We start from the raw sequence: 21182 nt of genomic DNA, 5'->3' as shown, positions 1-21182 counted from the left end.
GCAGGTTCTAAGTCGTTTTTTTACACAAGATGAGCAAGTAAAGACACCACATGGCATTCAATGGAGTTTTATTGAAAGAGTGTGAACTATGAACTGCATGGCACCCACATCTTTGTATTTCAAACACACTACTTGGTCCAAATTAGTGTCCCTGTATGTTATGGTAGTACACAGCCTTCACAGTGGGTCCTGCTAACTGATTTAGGATTTTTATTTTATTTTTTTAAATCAAAGCTGCAGAGCACCATTTATTTTCTACATTCATACCAATAGCTAAAAGCAGAAATGTTTCCAAAAAAGATAAGTCACAATTTGCTTTCCACAGAATTTAAGCCAAAATGTACGTACATTTTAAGTTATTATAAAACAAAAAAAAGACAATGATTTATTGATGAATGAGAAACAAATGACTTGCAGTTAACAATGCGCAATAAATTGTATTTTAATACAACAGAAATCTGTTACACAGGTAACAAACAAGTGAAGGTCTTTGTGTGAATTTCCTTTTGGCAGTAAACCCAACATCCAGTGTTGAATAACTCACTAATAAAAGCACTTATGCTACCTTATTCTGACCACCATTATGAGCTGACACACGTAACAAAAGCCTTTATAACTGTACAGAAAACAGCTGATTCAAGTGTCTGTGTGTGCATGCAAATACATAATGTTCTCAGTTATATTATTCTCTGTAACTGACCAAACAATTGTGATACTGTAGTGTTTTCTGACATCTACCTTTGGCAAACGTTCCTCATCTGTGTCACTGCAGCTCTTCCAGAGAGGCGGCACTCCACTAACGTCACTCTTACATAAGGCAGGTTGATTTGAGGAGCACTGCCCTGTACAACAACAATGATGACTGGAAATGTTGTACAGATGACAGGGATTTTCCTAAGAAAAAATCTGGCTCAAATGGAGCACTGACAATAATAAAATCTGAAACATCCTTGAAATCTAAGTGGAAACTTCACAACACTGGGTATAATATTGAAAAGACTTGTTCCTTTGCATAGAAAACTTCTACAAAAAGGGAGCAATATAACAAAGCACAAACATATACAGCTTAAATGTGAGCCTGAGAGATGAGTTTTTAAACAGAGTCGGGGACAAATCTACTTCAATTCACACCACAGTTCTTCATAAATGATTTCTGATTACTTAAGACACACTTAAATAAATACAATTTCTCTTGTAATATCTCTAACCTGAAATACATTTGTCCCAAAACTTTGCTACAACTTTATGGTCCAACTGTACATAACTGAAATGCCTGGCTGAGATTAAAAGCGAGAATCCAAGAAAACTGACACATACAGGAAATACAAAATATGCTTTCAAATCTGAAATTATGAAAGAATCTATAGGGAACAAACTCTTCCCATGTTTCACAATGTAACTCAACTCCCATGATTCTTTATGTAATCTCAAATCTGTAAGTAATACAAAACTCCATGAGTAAGTGGTAGTAAAAGATAACAAAATTACCATCAAGGTATTAACAGCTTAACATTGTAAAACAAAGTAAAATAAACACTAGCATATACAAAACAAAAGGCAACAGATCTTCCTCCATTTCAAACGCTGAGGGTAGTGTAGGTCTCTTGGCTCAGCGTGCGAGCTTCTGCCTGGCCACATCCCAAGAATCAGAGTAGCCTGACTCTAGCGTAGTGGCGGGTGTCCTAGGCCTCAAAGCGCTTCGGACAGACCATGGGAGCGAAAAGGGTCCACATGTAGAGGAAGAGACAGACCCAGCAGGAAACCATCTTGATCCAGAACACTGACCAGCTCCCGTCCAACAGCTTCTCAATCTTATGGTTATCATAACTGCAGAAGTAAGCACACAGTGAGAGAACTGTGCAAATACACAAGACTCATCAGCAGCTAAATTGCTCTATTATGTACATCAGCAGGATGCTAACTTTTTGATGTATGGCAGGTAGCAGTGGGTTCTTTTTTTCTCTAAAAACAGATGCCTGCTGCAGCCAAAATAAAGGCTATAAGAGCGAGGAGAGTGAACCATGCAATGACATGTCAAAACATCTGCTGTTAGCAAAAGGATAGATAGATTTCATTCACCATTATTTTAGCTATTTCTTACCTGAAACAAAGTAAAATATTGACTCATCAAGTATTTTGTACAGTATCTGGCATCAAACACCTCCTGCACGTTCTGACATTTTCTCTCAGTTGATTAAACAAATCATCCTTTGATGGGATAATTCTATACACATTGCAAATGATGCACTGCCATTGGCTAGGAAATCAGTTTTCAAGTTGGTTATTATTTAATCTGCACTTAGTGAACTAAGTGAGGTCTGCTTAGTTCAGTCTGATCCTCCACAGTAACTGATGTACATAAGCATACCCAAGCATTGTACCACAATCAGAGCATCACTTACTGGAACCAGTTGGTGACAGTCATCATGACATAGAGGGATCCCAGGAAGAAGACAGTATGGAAGTAGGAGTAGGTGTAGATGGTAGCCTCTCTCTCATCATACACCACGTTCTGGCCTCCACCAGTCTTCTCCTCATCACAATCATCTAAAAAGTACACATTAAATGATGCAAAGAGGATACTTAAAAGGTCCGATGGCATGACAATTTCACTTTATGAGGTTTTTTAACATTAATATGCGTTCCCCCAGCCTGCCTATGGTCCCCCAGTGGCTAGAAATGGTGATAGGTGTAAACCGAGCCCTGGGTATCCTGCTCTGCCTTTGAGAAAATGAAAGCTCAGATGGGCCGATCTGGAATCTTGCTCCTTATTAGCTCATAAGGAGCAAGATTACCTCCCCTTTCTCTGCTTTGCCTGCCCAGAGAATTTGGCTCACCCATGAGAGAGAGACATCATGGCTTTTAAACGAGCAAAGTGGCAGTTGGTCAAGGCCACACCCCCACCCTCCACCTTGCCCCCCCCCTCTCCTCCTCAATAGCTACAGACACAGAAATGGCACATCCTAAGGAAAGCTCATTGTGGGACTGGCTCTAGTGGTTGTAATTCTGCACCAAGGCTGAATTTCGGGAAAGAGACTTCAAATACAGTATTAGGGGACCACTAAGGTCTATATAAAAGAGACTTCAGATACAGTATTAGGGGACCACTAAGGTCTATATAAAAGAGACTTCAGATACAGTATTAGGGGACCACTAAGGTCTATATAAAAGAGACTTCAGATACAGTATTAGGGGACCACTAAGGTCTATATAAAAGCATCCAAAGATCACCATGCCATGGGACCTTTAATGTGAAAATACATGCAATTATTGCTGCATTGTTGCATTATATGCAACTCCTAAATAGAATATGTGTATGCATGGTGATATACTGTATTTCTATGGATATATCGGCCAACATATAACTGTGTTTTATTTCCAGCAGGGGGCAATGTCAGCCTACCCACAATTCCACCTTCATGCTGGTCCTGCTTCACTGTGTCATACCACCCTCCTAGTAACAGTGACATCATCTTTGTTTACTGACCAATACTTTCTCACCATCCTCAATCTGGCTAAGGAATAGCAATGAGCAAAGCCCCTCTGTGTGCAAACACTACGGCTGGGGACATAGGCATACACACTGAACAGGATGAAGCGAGGGGGAGGGGAAAAAAACAAGACGTGATAGCGAGGGGAAATTATTTGACTTTCCTCACCTGTGTCATCTCCAAAACAGAAACAGCAGCGAGCTCTCTGCAGGATAAAGAAAAACATACATGTTACAACCAAACTGGAATAGACACACACATTATGTCTCTTGGGCCTAATTTGTTTAATTTGGTAAGGATGTCTAATTGGGAGTGTCCGGTCAGTGGGGTTTTTAAGTCTTGTTAACCTGTTTAACATGTCTGTATATTTCATTAAACCACACACCTAGTGACATCTGAATATTTGTGTGTTTACCTCAGCCTCTGGCTCACTGTTCCTACACACTCTGAGCGCTGCAGAGCTTCGCCTGGTGGTGGATGTCAAGCTAGAGAGAGAGAGAGAGTGGATAAAGAGATAGAAATACAGATGGAAAAAGAGAAAGGTTGTAATTCCGTCACTATGTATTTTTCCATTAACTTGCAGACAGTTTGACATTGCTGCAGTCTAATTTCCTCTCCTTCGGTGAACGACCACAAGAGACACGATGCCTCCACTCGATGGGAAACACATGTGAACAAACACAAAAAGCCATAGTCTTCATCTCTCACACCCTTAGCTGAGCCACAGCCAATCCATGCACTGCCTCTCCAGAGTCACAGCCAATCCAAACTACCCTGTCTCTGTCTCTACAGCCTGCCATGAAAGACATTTATTTTATTCCACATTGCTTAAAACAGAGCTGCTGTTAATGGGCTTGGATTGTAGCCTTTACATATTCTCTCAACTCTTTGAATGTAATGATACATCACTAAAAATAGATATATTATAGGGAAACTTGGCTTGTATTTGTGTAGAAATTGAGATCAGGAAAAAGGAGAAGTAAGAGGTGTGTGTGCATGTGTGTCTTACCAAGAGTAAAGAATGCAGCCAAACAGGATAATGGTTCCAAAAATGGTGACAATCTTCTTGTCGCTCTCCGTTCCAGCGTTTAAGGGAAACACACACACGGTTGTGTTCACACCATTTCTTTCCACCACTAGTCAGAAAGAATGTGCAGACAGAGATGAATGAGGCCAAAGAAGGAGCAGAGGGAGTATTGTAGGGAGTAGGGAGATTGCAAAAGATGCAGTGAATGTGTGTGTATTTTGGCACAGTGTTAGCATTATCAAGAGCAGGAGGGGAAGGGAAAATGGAGACAACCTGATAGTACGACATACAGTAAGTAGAAAAACACCAACAGCCTTACTAACAGTACAGTTAATACTTGAGTGTTACTTAGGAGGCATGTGCTGATATTAAATATTTATGGTAAGATTATCTTCACAATAGTATGTCAGCATAGACTATTATCTTGACAGCTACTGTGGAAATATGAGTGCTGTAGGGATGAAAAAAGTACCTCAGAGTATACAGAGTAATTTGTTTTAAGAATTACAACTTTCTCTAAAGCTTTCAATTAAAAACATGTTATCTTTATCAGAGACATTTTGATGGCTCTTCTTAGACAGGCCTCATATGTATTGTGTTTGGTTTATGTTTCTTACTCTTGAGTGTAACACAACATTTCACAGAACAGATGTGCAGGATTCCTCATCCGTTATTATAACACTGAACACTTGACTGTCAAATCTTTGTCCTCAACTGGAACAGAACAGAAATAACACTATAATAATAATAATAATAATAATAATAATAATAATAATAATAATAATAATAATAATAATAATAATAATAATAATAAAACATTTTTGTTTTGGCTTCTGAGCAAGAGGTGTTCTCCTTTTCTTAAAGTGTGTTTTACCGTCTGAATTATTATTGGTTTACTTTAAAGAGATGACTTACCAATATTTATTATTAATATATATTTATACTGATTATGTTTCCATTCCTAAGTGTGACAGTGTGCAGCTGTCTGAATGCCAGCCTGGTAGATTGACTTTATTAATCTTCCATACAGAGCGGTCATGTTTTACATGGTGTTTGCTGCAGCATTAAGCATTAATTAGCCTAACCCATGACTCAATATAAATAATACCTGTTGATCTAGTCTGGTCTGTAACTACTTTGTGGAGATGGGTGTCTGTTCATACTCACTCTCTTTTGGTTTGCTGGAGAAGGCTGAGAAGGTGAGGTACATGACGTACACACTGATGACTCCTGGCTGCAGCAGACCTGATGTGGGCTGCACTGCAGGGACACAAAGGTGAAAAAAGGATGTAATTATCACCGGCTAAACTGACAGAGATTCCTGTGTTGGCGCAAATGTATTTTACAAAACAAGACTGTAAGTATTATAGAAACAGTCTTACTTATCGCTACTATGTATGAGTTTCGAATGTGTTGCTATTTGTGAATTACTCTTTGTGATAAACCAGGCAGCTTTCTACAAAAATCATCTAAATGCAAATGCTTGTATTTTCATTTGTATTACACAGTCAAATGAGCTTGTAAGTACAGGTCATTACATTTCTGTATGCATGGGGAGATGGCCAACAGGGAGACGATGAAGCACAGGCTGCCGTTGATGCCCAGGAAGATCTTGTTAAGTAAACAGGCCTCGGGGTCGGTGTAGAACACACCCATGAACACCAAGGCTGCTACCGCACCACTGAACAGCATCAGAGTTACGAAGGCCAAAGCTGCGTACCACAGGCGATTATACTTCACTCCTGAATTCCTGCAGACAGAAAGAGAGAGGGAAGGAGAGACAGAAAAGCAGACAGCAGAAAGGAAAAAAAACACAACATGAACATGAGGTCGAGCGAACAGGGGAAAACAAGCAAAGAAAGTGGACACAGGAGCGATTGGCCTAAAGAAAAACATTTTCTGCACCCTGAGGAGATAATAAGAAGGTTTATGGTTGCTTAAGTGCTTTCACATTCGTTTTATCTGGTGTGGAAATTCAAGGATGAAAAAAGAAATTGGTGATGAGTTCACATAGCAATACACATTGAGAGGTTTAGGTTTACTGCATTCATTGGTTACCAAACCATTAAAAGTTTTTGAAACAATCTGCTGTGGTATGTGTGTGTCTGAGTGGGAAGAGAAGGGGAAACTGCGTGCACACTCCTAAACCATATGCATCCTGTGAATCTGCAGTGCCGGGCGGCCTGCTGCCAAACCTCCCCTCCACCCATAAAAACACAAAGCTACATGAACCATGCACAGAAGAATACATCCCACCCTCTGAGTTTCTCAAGTTCAAATAAAAAGCACTGCACTGCTCCTATTCATAGAGTGTTCATGCTTACGTAAGCGAGCTGGGACAAGAGAAAGGAGCACAGAGAAGACAGGTTTCTCTCACCAGTTTGTGTTCCATCTGTGTGCAAACTCCACCAACATCATGAGCTGGATCAGCAGGAAAATGAACCCGCCAATTGCTCCTATGTAGCGCCACACTGTGGCATTGATGAAGAAGAAGAGACAGGGAAATTGTTTTAGAGATGAGAAGACCTAACAGCAGATATCTGTGACCTGTTGCACACAGATTATACTCAAACTACAAAAAAGATGGCAGGGTCATTTTAGAAGATTGTGTGGAAGGCAGTGTATTTGAGTGAGCTTGGAAAATGATGCGGCTTATAAAAGAATATTGCAATATTTGGTCATTCCTGTGTTTCCAACCTTTTGCCGCCATTGAGGGGGGATATACTAATGATGTGAATATATGACAGAATATGTTATGAATATCATCTTTAAAAAATAATTATAGCACTGTAGGTCTAATATTGAGTGTCCTCTCTTTACCTTCCAGAAAGGTTTCCTGACCCGGGATGAAGAAGCCACCAGCGCAGCACGCCACCAGCACAATAAACTTCAGCAACCAGAACCTGATATTTAAAGCAGAACATTGAGGGTTGTACATTGAAAAATGGATACATAAAATGGAAATGAAATACAAAACAATGACTTCTGACAGAACAGCCTCAGCGTGGGAATTTTGATGGATAGTGTGAAAGAGAAATGCAAGAAATACAATGTGTCAATTCAGAACATATAGTATAAGGAATCCAAAAATACTCAGAAATAAATACTGCAGGATAAGATCTGGTGTTCAAGAAAACAGGTGCCTATGTTTATGTTCAGGAAACTATTCAGAGATCACTTGTTATGTTGCAGGATAATGTTGTTCTTTTTACCGTTTACACTCAGAGATACTTAACGGTCCTAAGTATTGCCAGTATTAACGAAAACCTGCCTGTGAGAAATTAACCTACCTTCAGTCAAAAGTTTGAATTTTGTTTGGCTTTTGCTTTGGTGTCAGCAGTCAAGCGCTGCAATTTTAAGGTTCCAGCTAGATATAATGGATTAATGGAAAATTATTTAATGGCTGACAGGGCGAAAGGTGGACAGAAAGAAGAACAAGGCCTTCTTACCCGTTATGCACGGCCGCCCTGCAGCCTGTGCTGTTGTTGACTCGTATGGTGAAGAAAGCGAAAAATAAGAAGAAGCAGGCCATGCCGAAGCACACCTTGTAGACGGCAGAGTAGCCAACCAGAGTTTTGCAGTTCTCCCCTGCATTCATCCTCTCACACAACTCACTGTAGAAGGGGATCTGATTGACAAAATCACAAACCCAAAACATAGATTAGATCATTATGGTGTTGACCCCACCCACCACCACCACCTCTGCTCATGTTTGTCTAGTACGCGGCCTCAGAGAAAAGGCCCAATGGCATCTATTCTGAGTGTCACACTTCTAAAGGAGCAGAAAGAGAGAACAGGCAGCAACAACAACCCCTCTTTCTCTCCATGAAGCCCTCTTTCATCCCTCGTTCTCTACAGGCTGTTAGAGGGGCCTTACAACTAACTGTCAGTGTACACAAACAAAAGACACAGATGAATAAATTAACCGCCTTTTGTTAGCAAGTCAGAGGGATTGGGAAGAGTGAAAAGCAGAGAGAGCATGAGCAAGAGTGAAAGATTGGGAGATCGGTCTTAAAATAAATTTCCCCAAATTTATTTCGACCTACAGCGAGCTACATAAAAAAGAAGAGAGCAAAACTGGAGTCAGAAAAGTAGCTAAGGACTTTGCTGTGGCCTTCAACAGGATATTGGAAGTGCTTCGGTGGCTCAGTGCCAACAGAAGAGACGGCCTTTGAAATGATCACCACAGAATGGAGGCTCAAATATCTGTTCCCTTCTCTGATGTCCCCTTGGCTGTGTGAATCAAGTCAAATACATGAGCTGCTTTTCAAACGGCAGTCATTTTTTGAGAGAACTACAGATATTTACTTTTAGATAATAAATGGTTTGACTTGGCTTTACTAGTTTTTGGCAGAGTATTTTGGTCCTTGAGGTTCTACACATGGGTGAGATGCCAGTGGATTGAGTTGTCATCACCTCAGTGTGTAGCACAGTCCAGAGCCAGATCACAACATAGAGTAAAAAGCCCATTTTGGAGCTTTTGTCTCATGTTGAGGACCTTTTTAGCATGTCCATGGTGTCGTGATTAAGAAAGAAGGGGGCCGGCTGTTTCAGACAGCTGTAAATCTCTTGAGAAAAGACCAGCACTCTCATACGCACAATGGCTGCTCTCTTAGCTGGGACTTCCCACTGGGCTCAGTGTGTGACTGGCAGTGTGCGTGTATACGTGTATATATATGTGTGCGTGTAACTCAGCAGGCTTTGCGTGGGGCTATCAGAGGCCATTTTGTGCCTGAATGGGTCTTTTACAGGGTTGTCCTCTCACAAGGAGGCAGACAGTTGGGAGTCGTTTTAATACCGTACAGTAGACATTGCTTGAAAGAGAAAAGAAATAACAGCAGATGATTGGTGGAAAAATATCTCTGTCTTCAAATAGGTCTCTCAACTGAGGAAGCTTGCAGTCATTGCCATAGTTACAGAGTCAGCTGACATTATTCTTCCTAGTCCGGTGAATGCTGATACAGCAACTGGATTGTACCTACTTGTTAGAAAAATTGTGATTTACATTCTTTCTGTCTCGTTAATATTAAAACTTTTGCATAAGAATACAATATTATACCGATTACTCTTTTCTCTCTCAGTTAAATTAAACTGTTTGCATAGTAAGAAACCAAAACACTGCTTGCTCTCACAAGATAACATGGAACCATTGGCCATCTTGTCTGAGCACGGTGTGATGCTGAGAACATCGCACTCCCTGACCAGATAAGGGAGACGTCATCGACTGTATTATGAAATAAGGCGATGAAGAGGGCTTCCCGTTAGACATTATCTGTACTATGAGTAGTGCTGTAAATGGCTCCTTGTTCTGTTCGCAAGTAAAATTTAACTTTGAGAGATCTTCAGTGGTTCTGTCTATTCTTGATAATGTAATTATTCTAACACTACTGTATGGTACCTTTCAAACAGGGACAATTTCTCAAGCTCAGATATGATAAGATACTGTATGTGTATACGTCCAAATTTCCTTCGGGACAACAAAGTCTGTCTTATCTTATATTCAGCTATCAATATTAACTTAGACGAAAAAGTAGGCAGAACGAAAAGGAGATGTATCACTACAGCCTGACTCCCTCAGATAACTATATTGTAGTAGTGACCACAGAAAGAGTCAGTCTGATAATAATCAGCATTATGATGATTCAAAGAGGTAACGTGAGGAAAAAAGCACATGAAAGCTGTGAAGATCAAAAGAGAGAGCAGAAGGCCTGCTGTGCATCTTCTCCCAACTTCAGAGGCTAGGTGGGTGATTAAAAACAAAAAGGCTACCAGCCTGATCTCCTGCCTACTCGCCTATGGCCTTACTGCTGTGAAGATACACATGGGATCTGCAGGTGAAATAGTGGGAGGTCTACTTTGCCTGTAGCAATGTTATAAATCTTCAATTTTGCCTGTTAACAATGACAAGTTAACACTGGTACATTCTCTGAAATGTTATTCTGTTTACACCACAGAGCTAAACATAAAGGCTGGCTCACCTGACAATGTGACAAAATGTGTGTGTGGAGTGTGTGTAACCTTCAAATACGTTCTCATTCCCTTTCAGTTCTGCTACGTATCAGCATGCGTTTCTGCATACTGCATTCAACTGTCTAATGACCCTCAGACCTCATTTTATGTACAGTTGCTAACTTCTGCAAAGTGAAGCCTGGGGAGAGAGTATATACGTAGCAGGAGGCCAAATGCTGTAAAAAAGAATGTGTCACCCTTTAAGAACCCAAGAAGTCAGCAGGCATGTTTCTACCTACAAAACTGCACACATAGGAACTCATGACGTGATCATCTGAGCAGATCTCATAATTTAATACCAGTTTATCATCACTAAACTTAGGAAGCACCTGGTTGTTAGGACTGAGAGTTTCAGAACCACAGCACTCCCTCTCCATTGCAAATGATGCTGTTATGGAGCATAGATGACAGCTTTGATTTTTTTTTCTCTGTGCTGTTTTTTCCTCTCTGCCTTCTTACAATTAACACTTCCAATCATAGACAATTCAAACTCTTCAATTACATACCCAAATAAACCTGTAATGTACAGTTAAAAAAAGCGTGTACATGTGTAAATGCTGTGGGAGAGTGATACTGTGCTGTGTGTGATTTATGTACTTATGTACTTACATGGTCTCTCAACTCCTTCTCCACAGTGGGGGACATCATGATGCAACAGACGATGGTGACCAGCAGGAAGTAGAAGGCGTACATGATGCGGGTCCCTGTGGACTGTTTGATCTTGGGGCAGCAGTTACAGCAGCACGAGCAGGCCGCTGAGCCGCAGCAGCAGGCCAGCTGCACAGAGAACAATGGAGAAAAGAGAGAGAGGTGGGAAAAACATTACCATATCAGTTTCAGAATTGTCCACACTGTTATTAGCCATCTGATACAGATATAAAGTATTTACAAGGTACTCGGATAAGGGAGGACCAGGGTTTGTGTGTGCATGTTGCAGTCACATCTGTCAGCTACAGGAAGGGAAAAATCCCCCAAGATCACCAAAATATGTTTGGTTGAAGACATACACTAATTGTAACAAAAGGCTTGTAAGAGTAAAATTATAGAGAACAAGAGCAGTGGACAAAAGATAAAAAACAGAACTACACAGAGACAGAAAAAGAAAAAAAAATCTGAATCTGGTCTGAAATCCGAACAACATACCCCCTCTATCCTCAATTCAGTTAAGGCAAACTAAGAAGAAGAAAAGAAGGGAGGAACCTCAGAGGAGCAACAGGGGAGGGATTTTTCTTTCAGGATGGACAGACATGCAATGTACACATATGGACAGAAATAGCAGTAGTAAATGACTACAGTTGGTTAAACCTTTGAAGCCCAAACCAACAAACTACAGGCACCTTAAGGCTGTGTCTACCATCTCCTCTTCATGAAACATACTTCTATCAATTCAAGGTTAAAAGTTCAATGTTACAGTATCTAAAGACATAGCGACTGTAGCACGTAATATAATAATTAAAAAAAAAAAAAAATAGTAAAAAGGTGCATGCCTGGTTAAACACTTAAAGTACAACATCTAAGGTTTTTCTTTTTTTTTTTTTTTTTTTTAAACATTGTTCAAAAGGTTGCAGCAATTGTGGCAAAAATGTTATGCGCAGCAGTATCTGGTGCCTTCTGGTACATGTTCATCTTTCAAGAGCTTCAGCTTTCACAATCCTGGAACAGCTAATACTGCAGGTAATAATAATGCCAGAAGACACAATTATGGCAATTGTCTGGACAAGGAAAAACTCATAAAAGAAGACATCCGCCTGACTGTCTCTTTGCTCATTCATGGTTTCTATCAGGAAGGACAAATCCCACCCTCTCGTCCTCCACAGTGGCAGCTCTGACTCGATATAGACAGTGAAGTCTTGTCTGAATACACACACACACACACACACTCACTCGCTTATACAGAGAGGCCTTCTCCGTCTCATCTGACAGGCCCTCATACAAGGGGACAGTCTCATAAAGACAGGCCCTGTTCTATTTAGGAAAAGGAAGCTCTATAATTATACAGTATAACTTAAGTCTTTCTGTAGCCGCCCCACCCTGCTTTTATAAGCCTCCTATTCCTCAGCCTGCAGAACACACTGCTGTGGTGAGAGATGAACTTCTGTTGTGGTCTACAATCGAGGTGTGGCTGTAAGGCTACATTGGTGCTGCACTGCTGGAGGCCTTTTTGCTGGAAACACCATTTTCCTTTGAATGTTCTCCCCTTATGGGATGCAACACATACTTTGCTAATGATAAGGATAAAGGAAAGGTGCTGTGGGTTACATGCCAAGGCTGGTCTGTACATGGCTGAGTCTTTTTGAGCTCCAGTGAACCTTGTCTCTAGGTATTACTGCCATTATGGCATTAGGTGAGAGGTAGGTGTTGTAGAGGAATTCTGTCTACTACTTCAGATTATTTCATAAAAGTCAAAATCAACGTCTCTGTGAATACAAATTTATTTTATTGTGTACGCAAGAGAAAGACTCTGTTCTGTTCTGTCCGTCAGGAAACCATCTCACACACCAACTTGACCTTCACATTATTTAGACAAAATATCACCCTCAATAACCGATTCTGTCTATGCTTTGCTATCTATCCAGCTCAAGGTGAAACAATGATAAGTATTATTACAAGTATCTGTTCCTAGGCTTCTCAGAGAAAACCCATTCACTTTCTCATAATACTTTCCTTGTGTACAGGAATCTCAGTAAAATCAGCAATTCATGTTGCACATATCTTTTTGCACATGCCATCTTATCTTTGTTGTATACATTTTTCTGTTGTACATGTTTTTTTATATTTCAAGAACAGTACTGAAGGAGGCAAACACGCATTTCACTGCACAATGTAGACATATACTAAGTATGTGACAAATAAAAACCTTGAAATCTTAAACTGTTACATCATCATTTAACTAAAGGGAGAACCAACTGGGGTATGCCACAAACAAATTGTGTATGTACCTTGAAGCTCAAATTATTTAATGTTTTTAAGATTTAAGGCATTTTTTGCATTTATTAAATAGGATACAGTCAGGATAGACATGAACAGATGGTAAAGACACAAGGGGAATGACAATGGCAACAAAGGTCCCAGGCCACACTTAAAGGGGGACATTGCAATTACATTGTCAGAGTCATACAACCAAGTCCACTATGACGTCCCACCTTGTAGCTCAAATGTTTATTCTCCAGACCTGTAATGCATCCTAGCAAGATCAGTTCAATTTGCCTTTCAGTCATAACATTAATCTTAGCCCTTGTCTGTGGGTGTGTCTTAAGCCAGGGCCTGTAATCTGGCCAGGGTGTACTGATGTAGTAAAGCCAGTGTGCAACATTGTCTGATGTGTTGCGTTCCGCTCCAGATGCCAGTAATGTGCGGTATGCTGCAGACTCGTGGATCCACACAGGCACATGGTCAGGATCAAGCCACTTCTCTGCCCACATGGCTCTGCCTCCCTGCACTCTCTGTCCAGAGGTTTCCCTGCCAGTCTTTTCTAGATAGACTTAATTGTTTTTTGCCTGGAACTGAAGAATGGTTACCAATAGCCTTGCCTTTTTGATATGAGCTTTGTGGTGTCTGTTTGCTAGTTCTCTAAACAGATTCCCATGTGAAACCAAACTCAATTATGATTCCACCCAGTTCTCTCCAAGAGCAGAGAAAATCATTGCTGTCTGTTGCTCTTGTTACAGAAGGTAGAAATGAATGAAATCAAGAACAAAACAGTTAGGCTAACTGCACTTTTTGGATCAGAAATTAACAGTGTGGAGCACCAGGGTAGCATTGGAAGTAAGGAATCCATCCTTCATTAGAAGATCTGGGTTCAAGGACTTGTGATAGTATGTATCAGTGAAACCCTCCCAACTCCAGTTGTTGTGAGCAACAAACACAAAGATGTCTTTTATGCCAGATCAAACAAAGAATAATGTCGTTTTATTCTCAATCAGGATTCAAAAATGGTGTGTCAATATCCACTTGTGGAAGTGGGCAATTAGCTCATTCACATGCACACAATTTTCCAATGCTTGAAATACCACAGATGAGTGTATGAAGAAAATTCTGCCTCCAAGGCTGCATGTGCATATTTCTGCTTTTATGCATACACAGACGTCTAGCCTTGAATCCAAACCCAGTTTATATATGTGGCCCCTGGTCTCCATTTGAATACACACAGCTTAACAGGATAAGCCATTTCTTTTGTCTCTGCTGCACCCACATGTCTTTCTCAATGGGCGATTAATTAACCACAACCGACTGAAAGTAAGAAGGAAAAAAACCCGGATGATTTAAGATGTGAGGGTGTTTAGACTTCATTAGTTAGGGGGTGTTTCACCAGCGGACTGCACACAGTGAGGGGGCCAACAGCAAAATGCAGCAGAACTGATGGAGGGAGGGGGAGCCAGGAGAGGGGGGATGTCTCCAGGAATTCCACCATACACAGATACAAAAAGAGTATCCATGGTAACCAACGCTGACCCTACCCACTTAATAGGCCATCCACTGCCCCCCTGACCCACTAGCATGTCGACAGGTGGTTGGCGTGTCTGCAGTGTACACCCCTACTTCAATATCAACCCCCCACTAGCTTGTCATATTGCTCTAGACATAGGGGCCCAAAGATCATCAATACATGCTACAGTAAACATGGCACTTTAGCCACTTGCTAGGTATACCCTGGTCTAGCTTTACCAGACTTCAAATGAGCCAAGACTCTCACTGAAGGCACCAAGCCTCACTACATTGTGATTGCAGGACTCTCGAGAGACAAAGACTTGTCTCTTTCTCACTCAGCCTGAAGCTCTGTTTCACTCTCTCCATCTCATTTCCTCCGTCCTCCCCCATCCTGTTACTCGGAGGCTTATTGTTGTCTTCTCTCGTGCTTCTTCCTCTTATTTTCTCCTTGTTGCCCTTTCTTTGTTATCTTCAGCTGCCCTTTACCCTAAATCGCCCTCCCCCTGTTCTAGGGTCAGGAGAAAGACGATATCGCTCAAAGCGCACACACACAGGAATCAGCTTTACGTAGAGAGGATGGACAGGGCACATTACTGAGAAAACCCCAGGAAATGAACCCAAATGACATTAAAAAATGAAGCAAAGTGTTTGCAGAGACAGAGTTAGTCTGTATGACCATGGATTGTTCAAGGACTGTGACCTAGTAGACCTACAGCTGGATGCTTAATCAACTAATGTGATAAAAGTCCTACATGTAGACCACATCTGTGAGCTGTTTATCAGAGCACTGATGATAATTACCATGTTTTTCTTCCACCCTTTTATCCTCAACCCAGCAGTGATGAAAAGAATTGCAGTATTTAACAAACAGGAAATGGCAAGGGTAGCCTAAATCAAACACACAGGACTCAGCACATAACCACACAGACACAACTGCTTATGCAATACAAACAGACCAGTCGCAAAAATAGGTCACTCACTATATCACAGAGCCAGTTAAGAGTTTTCTCCTTGAACAAATCAACCAGCCAAGCAGATGTGTTAACAATGCATCCATAGGTTGGGAATTGAGGCCATCTGACAAAATCTAAAAAAAAGTACTATCGGTAGTACATGTGGAATTTGTGACTGGAGTCTTTGGCACCAGACCACAGAAACAATCGGTTCCTGATGTGGCTGACAAAGATTTCCCCTCCCAAGATTTGAACAGAGGGAAAAACTTTCATCAGCTGATTTGAGATGTTGATATGATGTTTATCAATAATGACAAAGAAGCACATTTTCAGTGGAAATATATGGCAGCACAGACAAATAGAAACATGACTCACAGCTGAGATAACTGACTGTCAAAACAATTTGACTGGAAGAATGTGGCATAAGTATTACTTAAGGAGTATAAACCTCAGGTTGATTTTAAACATCAGTGTGGCTGTTCATTCATTCATTCATCTTTATTCCCTGTCCTACTTAACTTTAGTACATTCTGCCTTACATAGCTAGACTATGCTGTATGCTGGCTGCTTTAAAGCTGGGGGAACTCCTTTTTAGTTAGAGCTTAGTGATAGTGGCCAGTGAATAAAGCTGACCACAATGAATCATGACAGACCAACGGTTCAGATGAAACTGTAGACACTAGACACACCCTCTTATGTCAACTTACAACAATGCATAGGGTTGAACGAAGTGAGGAGAAACGAGCAGAATGGAAAAAAGAGGGAATTGTAAAACAAAAAACCCTTGAAACAATAAGACACAAGCAGAATCGTTCTCACACACAAGTTAGGTTGGCCCAAGCTCCATTTCCCCTTATGTTGTGACTGACAGCTCTACTATTGTCCATATAGCTAGGCAGCTGTATACACACAGCAAAAATGTATCACTGCTCTGTTTCCTACACAAAGGGAGGGCTTCTTTGTTTCTCTTTTGGCAAATACGGCCCCTAGCTACAACCAACAGAGAGAAACTTAAGTCCAAGGCAGAAAAGAAAAGAAACTAAACTAAACAGGGCAGAAATGAAACAATCCTGTGCAGACAAAAGAGTCAGTCACAAAAATAACCAAAGGAAACAAGAACAAGGACGGGAAGACAGTCAAAATATAAGGCAATATCAGATCAACAGGCACAGGCCTGTTTCACTTCCCAGTGTATTGTTTACTAGTGTGACGCTTCTGTTACACAGAGTTGCACACAACACTGATGTGCTTTATAGCCACAGCCTTACTGTAGGCTCAACTGATACTAATGGCACCATGCAAAGAGTTGGCTGGCATTTCACACTGTTACATAAGCGCCTTCATCCCCCCAAAAATACTAGATTACAGAAACAAGACATGGTAAGCTCTGAAAAGAAGGAGGTTTCTTAAGACATTATAACTGCTGTATGACAGTTCAGAGGGAGACAAAAGAGAGGAAAGATTGCCAATGGTAACCCTGTGGGAAAACAACCTCCTGCTGCTGCTGACCACAGCAAAATTCCTGAGGGGAAGCTGTAAATAGCAGACATGTCTCACATGGAGACAGTTGGCCAGTAATTCTAATCGTATGACTTGACCCAGAAATTTATGTTATGGGGACTGCTACAGATGTTTGGTGGCCGTACTCACTAAGGCTATAGTTTTACAAGTAAAGTGATTTTACAGCTCATCAACACCTGTTTTAAGGATCCCCTGTCCCTCTGTGCCATTACAGCCTCTGTGCTCAGCAACAAGCAGTCAAACTGCCATCTGATGTGACTGGTGTGTGTTTGTGGGAGTGTTGCTGGTGAACATTTAGAGATAGTTTTAACAACATGTATTGGTATGGGAATCACATTCCAGTCAGCTGGCATTCATTGGCTGGCATGCATTAAGAATTGCGGAAATCTTTTTACAGGAAATACAACGTTACACTTAACCTGCGTCAATCATGGAATGAAAATTCCAAACCACAACCAATACTTAACGATACTGCCTACCAATCCCCATTTATGAAATGCTTTTGGTTATTTTGCACCACCTTGATATAGGAAAGACTGTTACTAAAAAATGTTTAGTAAATAATGCACCATGTACTGAAAAAGAGTTGTGCAACGTGAAAACACTCTTTTTGCTTGCATTTTCCCAGAGGCCAGGGTGCCGGTTCAGTGCTAGAAGTCTTCCTGAAAGGACACATTGCTTTCTGGACCACAGTCTCTAGTGTCCTCTGGGTCCTCTAGACTCATGTAGCCTGCCAAAGTTGCCTGTGCCATCCCGTCCTGTCCCACACTCACATCCAACGCTTGCAGCACATTGGACAAAACTCAACATTGAGCTAAAGCCTACCCCCTATTCCATCACAATATGGCATACATCCCTGAGCCCACTGAGAAATTATGAGTGAGCTGCTCCCACACCATGCCTTCTCCTCTCTCCAAGTTTAACCCAAACAACGCCCACCCTCCATTTATTTTCACCTCCGAGCCAGAGGAAATTAACAGACCACACATCAATTTGGGCTACTCTGAACCTCAAGAGGGGCACATTATATGCACATTCAAAAGAAGCTAATTACAAGTTTACACATTCATGAAGATGGCGACAAAACTAAATGGGGTGTCTGTGACAGGGATTAGCACACCACTCCAGCACAGCAACACAAAACTGTTTTTATTGTTTGCCCTTCATTTTCTCTTAATCCTTCCCTGTTTCCATCATCTTGTCTTTGAAAGAACAGGAAATAGAAGTGAGCTCCTCATAGATCAGGGATGTGTCTGTGTAATTAAATTCTTGACCAGACCAGCTCAGCAGTGGTAACCCTGTGGTCAAAAACAATCTGTTGGATGAAAAAAAGACACAAATCCTCTCGAACTTGACATATATAAACTACTAGCTGCCTGTCTTTACAAAGTAATTCTGTGACATCATATTACTTACAGTCCTCAAATAATTCAGGTACACAAACAATATAATAATCACCAATCATTTTCATTACTGACTAATTTGAAGATTATTTTCTTGATTAATCCTTTAATGTAAGAAATGCCAGAAAATCCAACAGTCCCAAACCCAAATATATTCAATTTAATATCATGGAGGACAAAGAAAACCAGAGATTTGTAATTGAGAACCTGGAACTAGTTAATTTTTGCTTTAACAATTACTTAAACAATAAATCAGTCAATTAGCCTAATAGACTTTAATGATAAATCAATTGTCAAAATTGTTGTCAGTTAATTTTCAATCCATACATGATTAATCAACTAACTGTTTCAGCTCTAAAAAGTACTTTAGTATAAGTATAATATATTGTCTAGCCTATAAGTTACAACCAATTCAGAAAAACAAAAGATGAAACCATAACGTTTCTATAAGGTTATGTGTGACTGGAAGAAGAAGTAACGTACTAGCTAGAAATCGGATTGGACTGAAGTTTTTGTCAGCTGGGATCAAGATGTTCTTCAGTGGTTCAACAAATGCAACCGTGCATTACTCAAAAGTAAACAAGAAAACCACAATAAGATGCATTTCTCACTACCTACTTTATGAAGAAAACACATGTCTGAGATCTGTAAACCCACAATGTGTCACTGTTTCATCAAACACATCTGTAAAGACGTTCAAAGACGTTACTTTTGATAGCAGGTAGCCTACTGTACGTTGGCTACTCGTGCTGTGGCTGATGTTTTAGCTCGTCTCTCTTTGTCTCCCAGCGGCTATTATGGTGACAAATGTGTAATAATTTCATATTGTTAATGAATTACGGTGGCTGACAGGGAATCATACGACACACAACAATCGCGGTACATATGTTGACACAAACAGTAAGCATGACTAAAGTCGACGTTACACCTAGCATAATGCTTCACTGTAACGTTTCATTGTATCGTTTACATCCGTTGAACAACAAAAAACAGCAGTAGGATTGTTCCTCACCTGCGAGATACAACACGGAGTACACATTTCGCGAGGAGCCAACACATAAAATCCGTTTAAGAATAAGACGAGCTCGCTGCTTTCTCAGTCGCTTTCTTCTTCTTCTTTCTCCACATCAAATCACCACCACCACAAGAGGAACAACGCGCCTGTCCTCCTTAAACTGCTCAGTCCTTCCACCCTGCGTGCCTATGACGTGCCTGGCTGCTGCCGCCGCTGTCTCCCCTCCCTGTCTCTCCTCCTTCTCCCTCCCTGTCTCTCCTCCCACTGCACATCACCAACAATTAAAGCCCAACACAAAGCTGTGCTGCCTCTAGGCCATTAGTCTAATTCTTAAAAAAAAATGACACACTACAACGTTATAGTATTTCATTACAGATCAAAGCCTCTCACAAAGCCAGATGTCACAAATTAATTGCATTAAAATCACTGCTGAGATCCTTAAATACATTATAGGACCATCTTGGAATATTAAAGGAATGTAAAACACTTTTCAATCAACAATTTTATTCATCCCCTCCTTTTGTGGAGCAGTTGTATTTTTTTTGTTGCAATGAAATAAAATAATTCCAACAGCCGTAATAACCACCAGTTTCAAAGGTAATTGGTAATGTAACAGCCTCTATGATGTTATTCTGTCATATTCCCAAGCAGATAAAATCTGTTTGGCATTATGTTATGGTATTGGGTCATTAAAAAAAAAAACAATTGGCAAAAGAGCTTTTAAGTTTAAGTTTAAGGCTCCAGCAGATTGGAATAATCTATCTGTGGAAATAAGATCAATTTCTTTATTTGGTTTGTTTAAACATGCCCTGTCTGCTCACTTTAAGATAACCTGCCTCTGTTATTAATGATGCATGTTTTTTTTTTATATCTACTGTTTATACCTAATGTTTATATTTGACTATAGCTAGATATTCACTCATACTCTACTGTTTACTTATTTACTTACTATTGGCCTTCTTGGCCTTTTGGTGGTTGTAATGTATTGATGAACATATGCAGATGTTTGTGTTGTTGTTTGTTTTTGTTTTTGTTTTTGTTTTGTTTGTTTTTTGTTTTATTAAGACTTCACTTCTCTGTTGTTATGTAATTATTGTGTTATACGTTGGGACCCCCTCAAAAACGAGATGGTACATCTCAAGGGGTTTATCCTAATAAACAAATTTGAGTACATTAACATACAAGTGCCCAGCCCACATGGAAAACACCAGAAAATACTGTTGTGGTGGAACATTTGTCAGACATAACTTCTTGAACATGAACATATCTTCTGTCCCAGGTCCTTCAAATGAAATCTGCCAAAAAAAAGTACCCTGCGTAAAACACAGCTCCGGT

At 40.5% G+C, this 21182-nt stretch overlaps 1 protein-coding gene across 1 annotated transcript; it reads right to left on the bottom strand.

Moving 5' to 3' along the window:
• Positions 1–51: 51 nt before the first annotated feature.
• Positions 52–20117, bottom strand: serinc5 (serine incorporator 5). Its single transcript, XM_031309321.2, has 12 exons — positions 19845–20117; positions 11137–11304; positions 7968–8146; positions 7339–7421; positions 6896–6989; positions 6057–6268; positions 5686–5778; positions 4501–4627; positions 3907–3976; positions 3660–3696; positions 2403–2547; positions 52–1827 (listed from the first exon to the last, which is right to left on the bottom strand). The coding sequence occupies exons 1-12, from the start codon at positions 19869–19871 to the stop codon at positions 1683–1685; spliced, it is 1380 nt and encodes a 459-aa protein (XP_031165181.1). The 5' UTR covers positions 19872–20117; the 3' UTR covers positions 52–1682.
• Between the last annotated feature and the right edge of the window lie 1065 nt (positions 20118–21182).

The sequence above is a fragment of the Sander lucioperca genome, chromosome 2 (assembly GCF_008315115.2).
Source record: "Sander lucioperca isolate FBNREF2018 chromosome 2, SLUC_FBN_1.2, whole genome shotgun sequence".
NCBI lineage: Eukaryota > Metazoa > Chordata > Actinopteri > Perciformes > Percidae > Sander > Sander lucioperca.
Note: the sequence above shows the minus strand (reverse complement) of the source record. Positions and strands in the feature narration are given on the sequence as shown.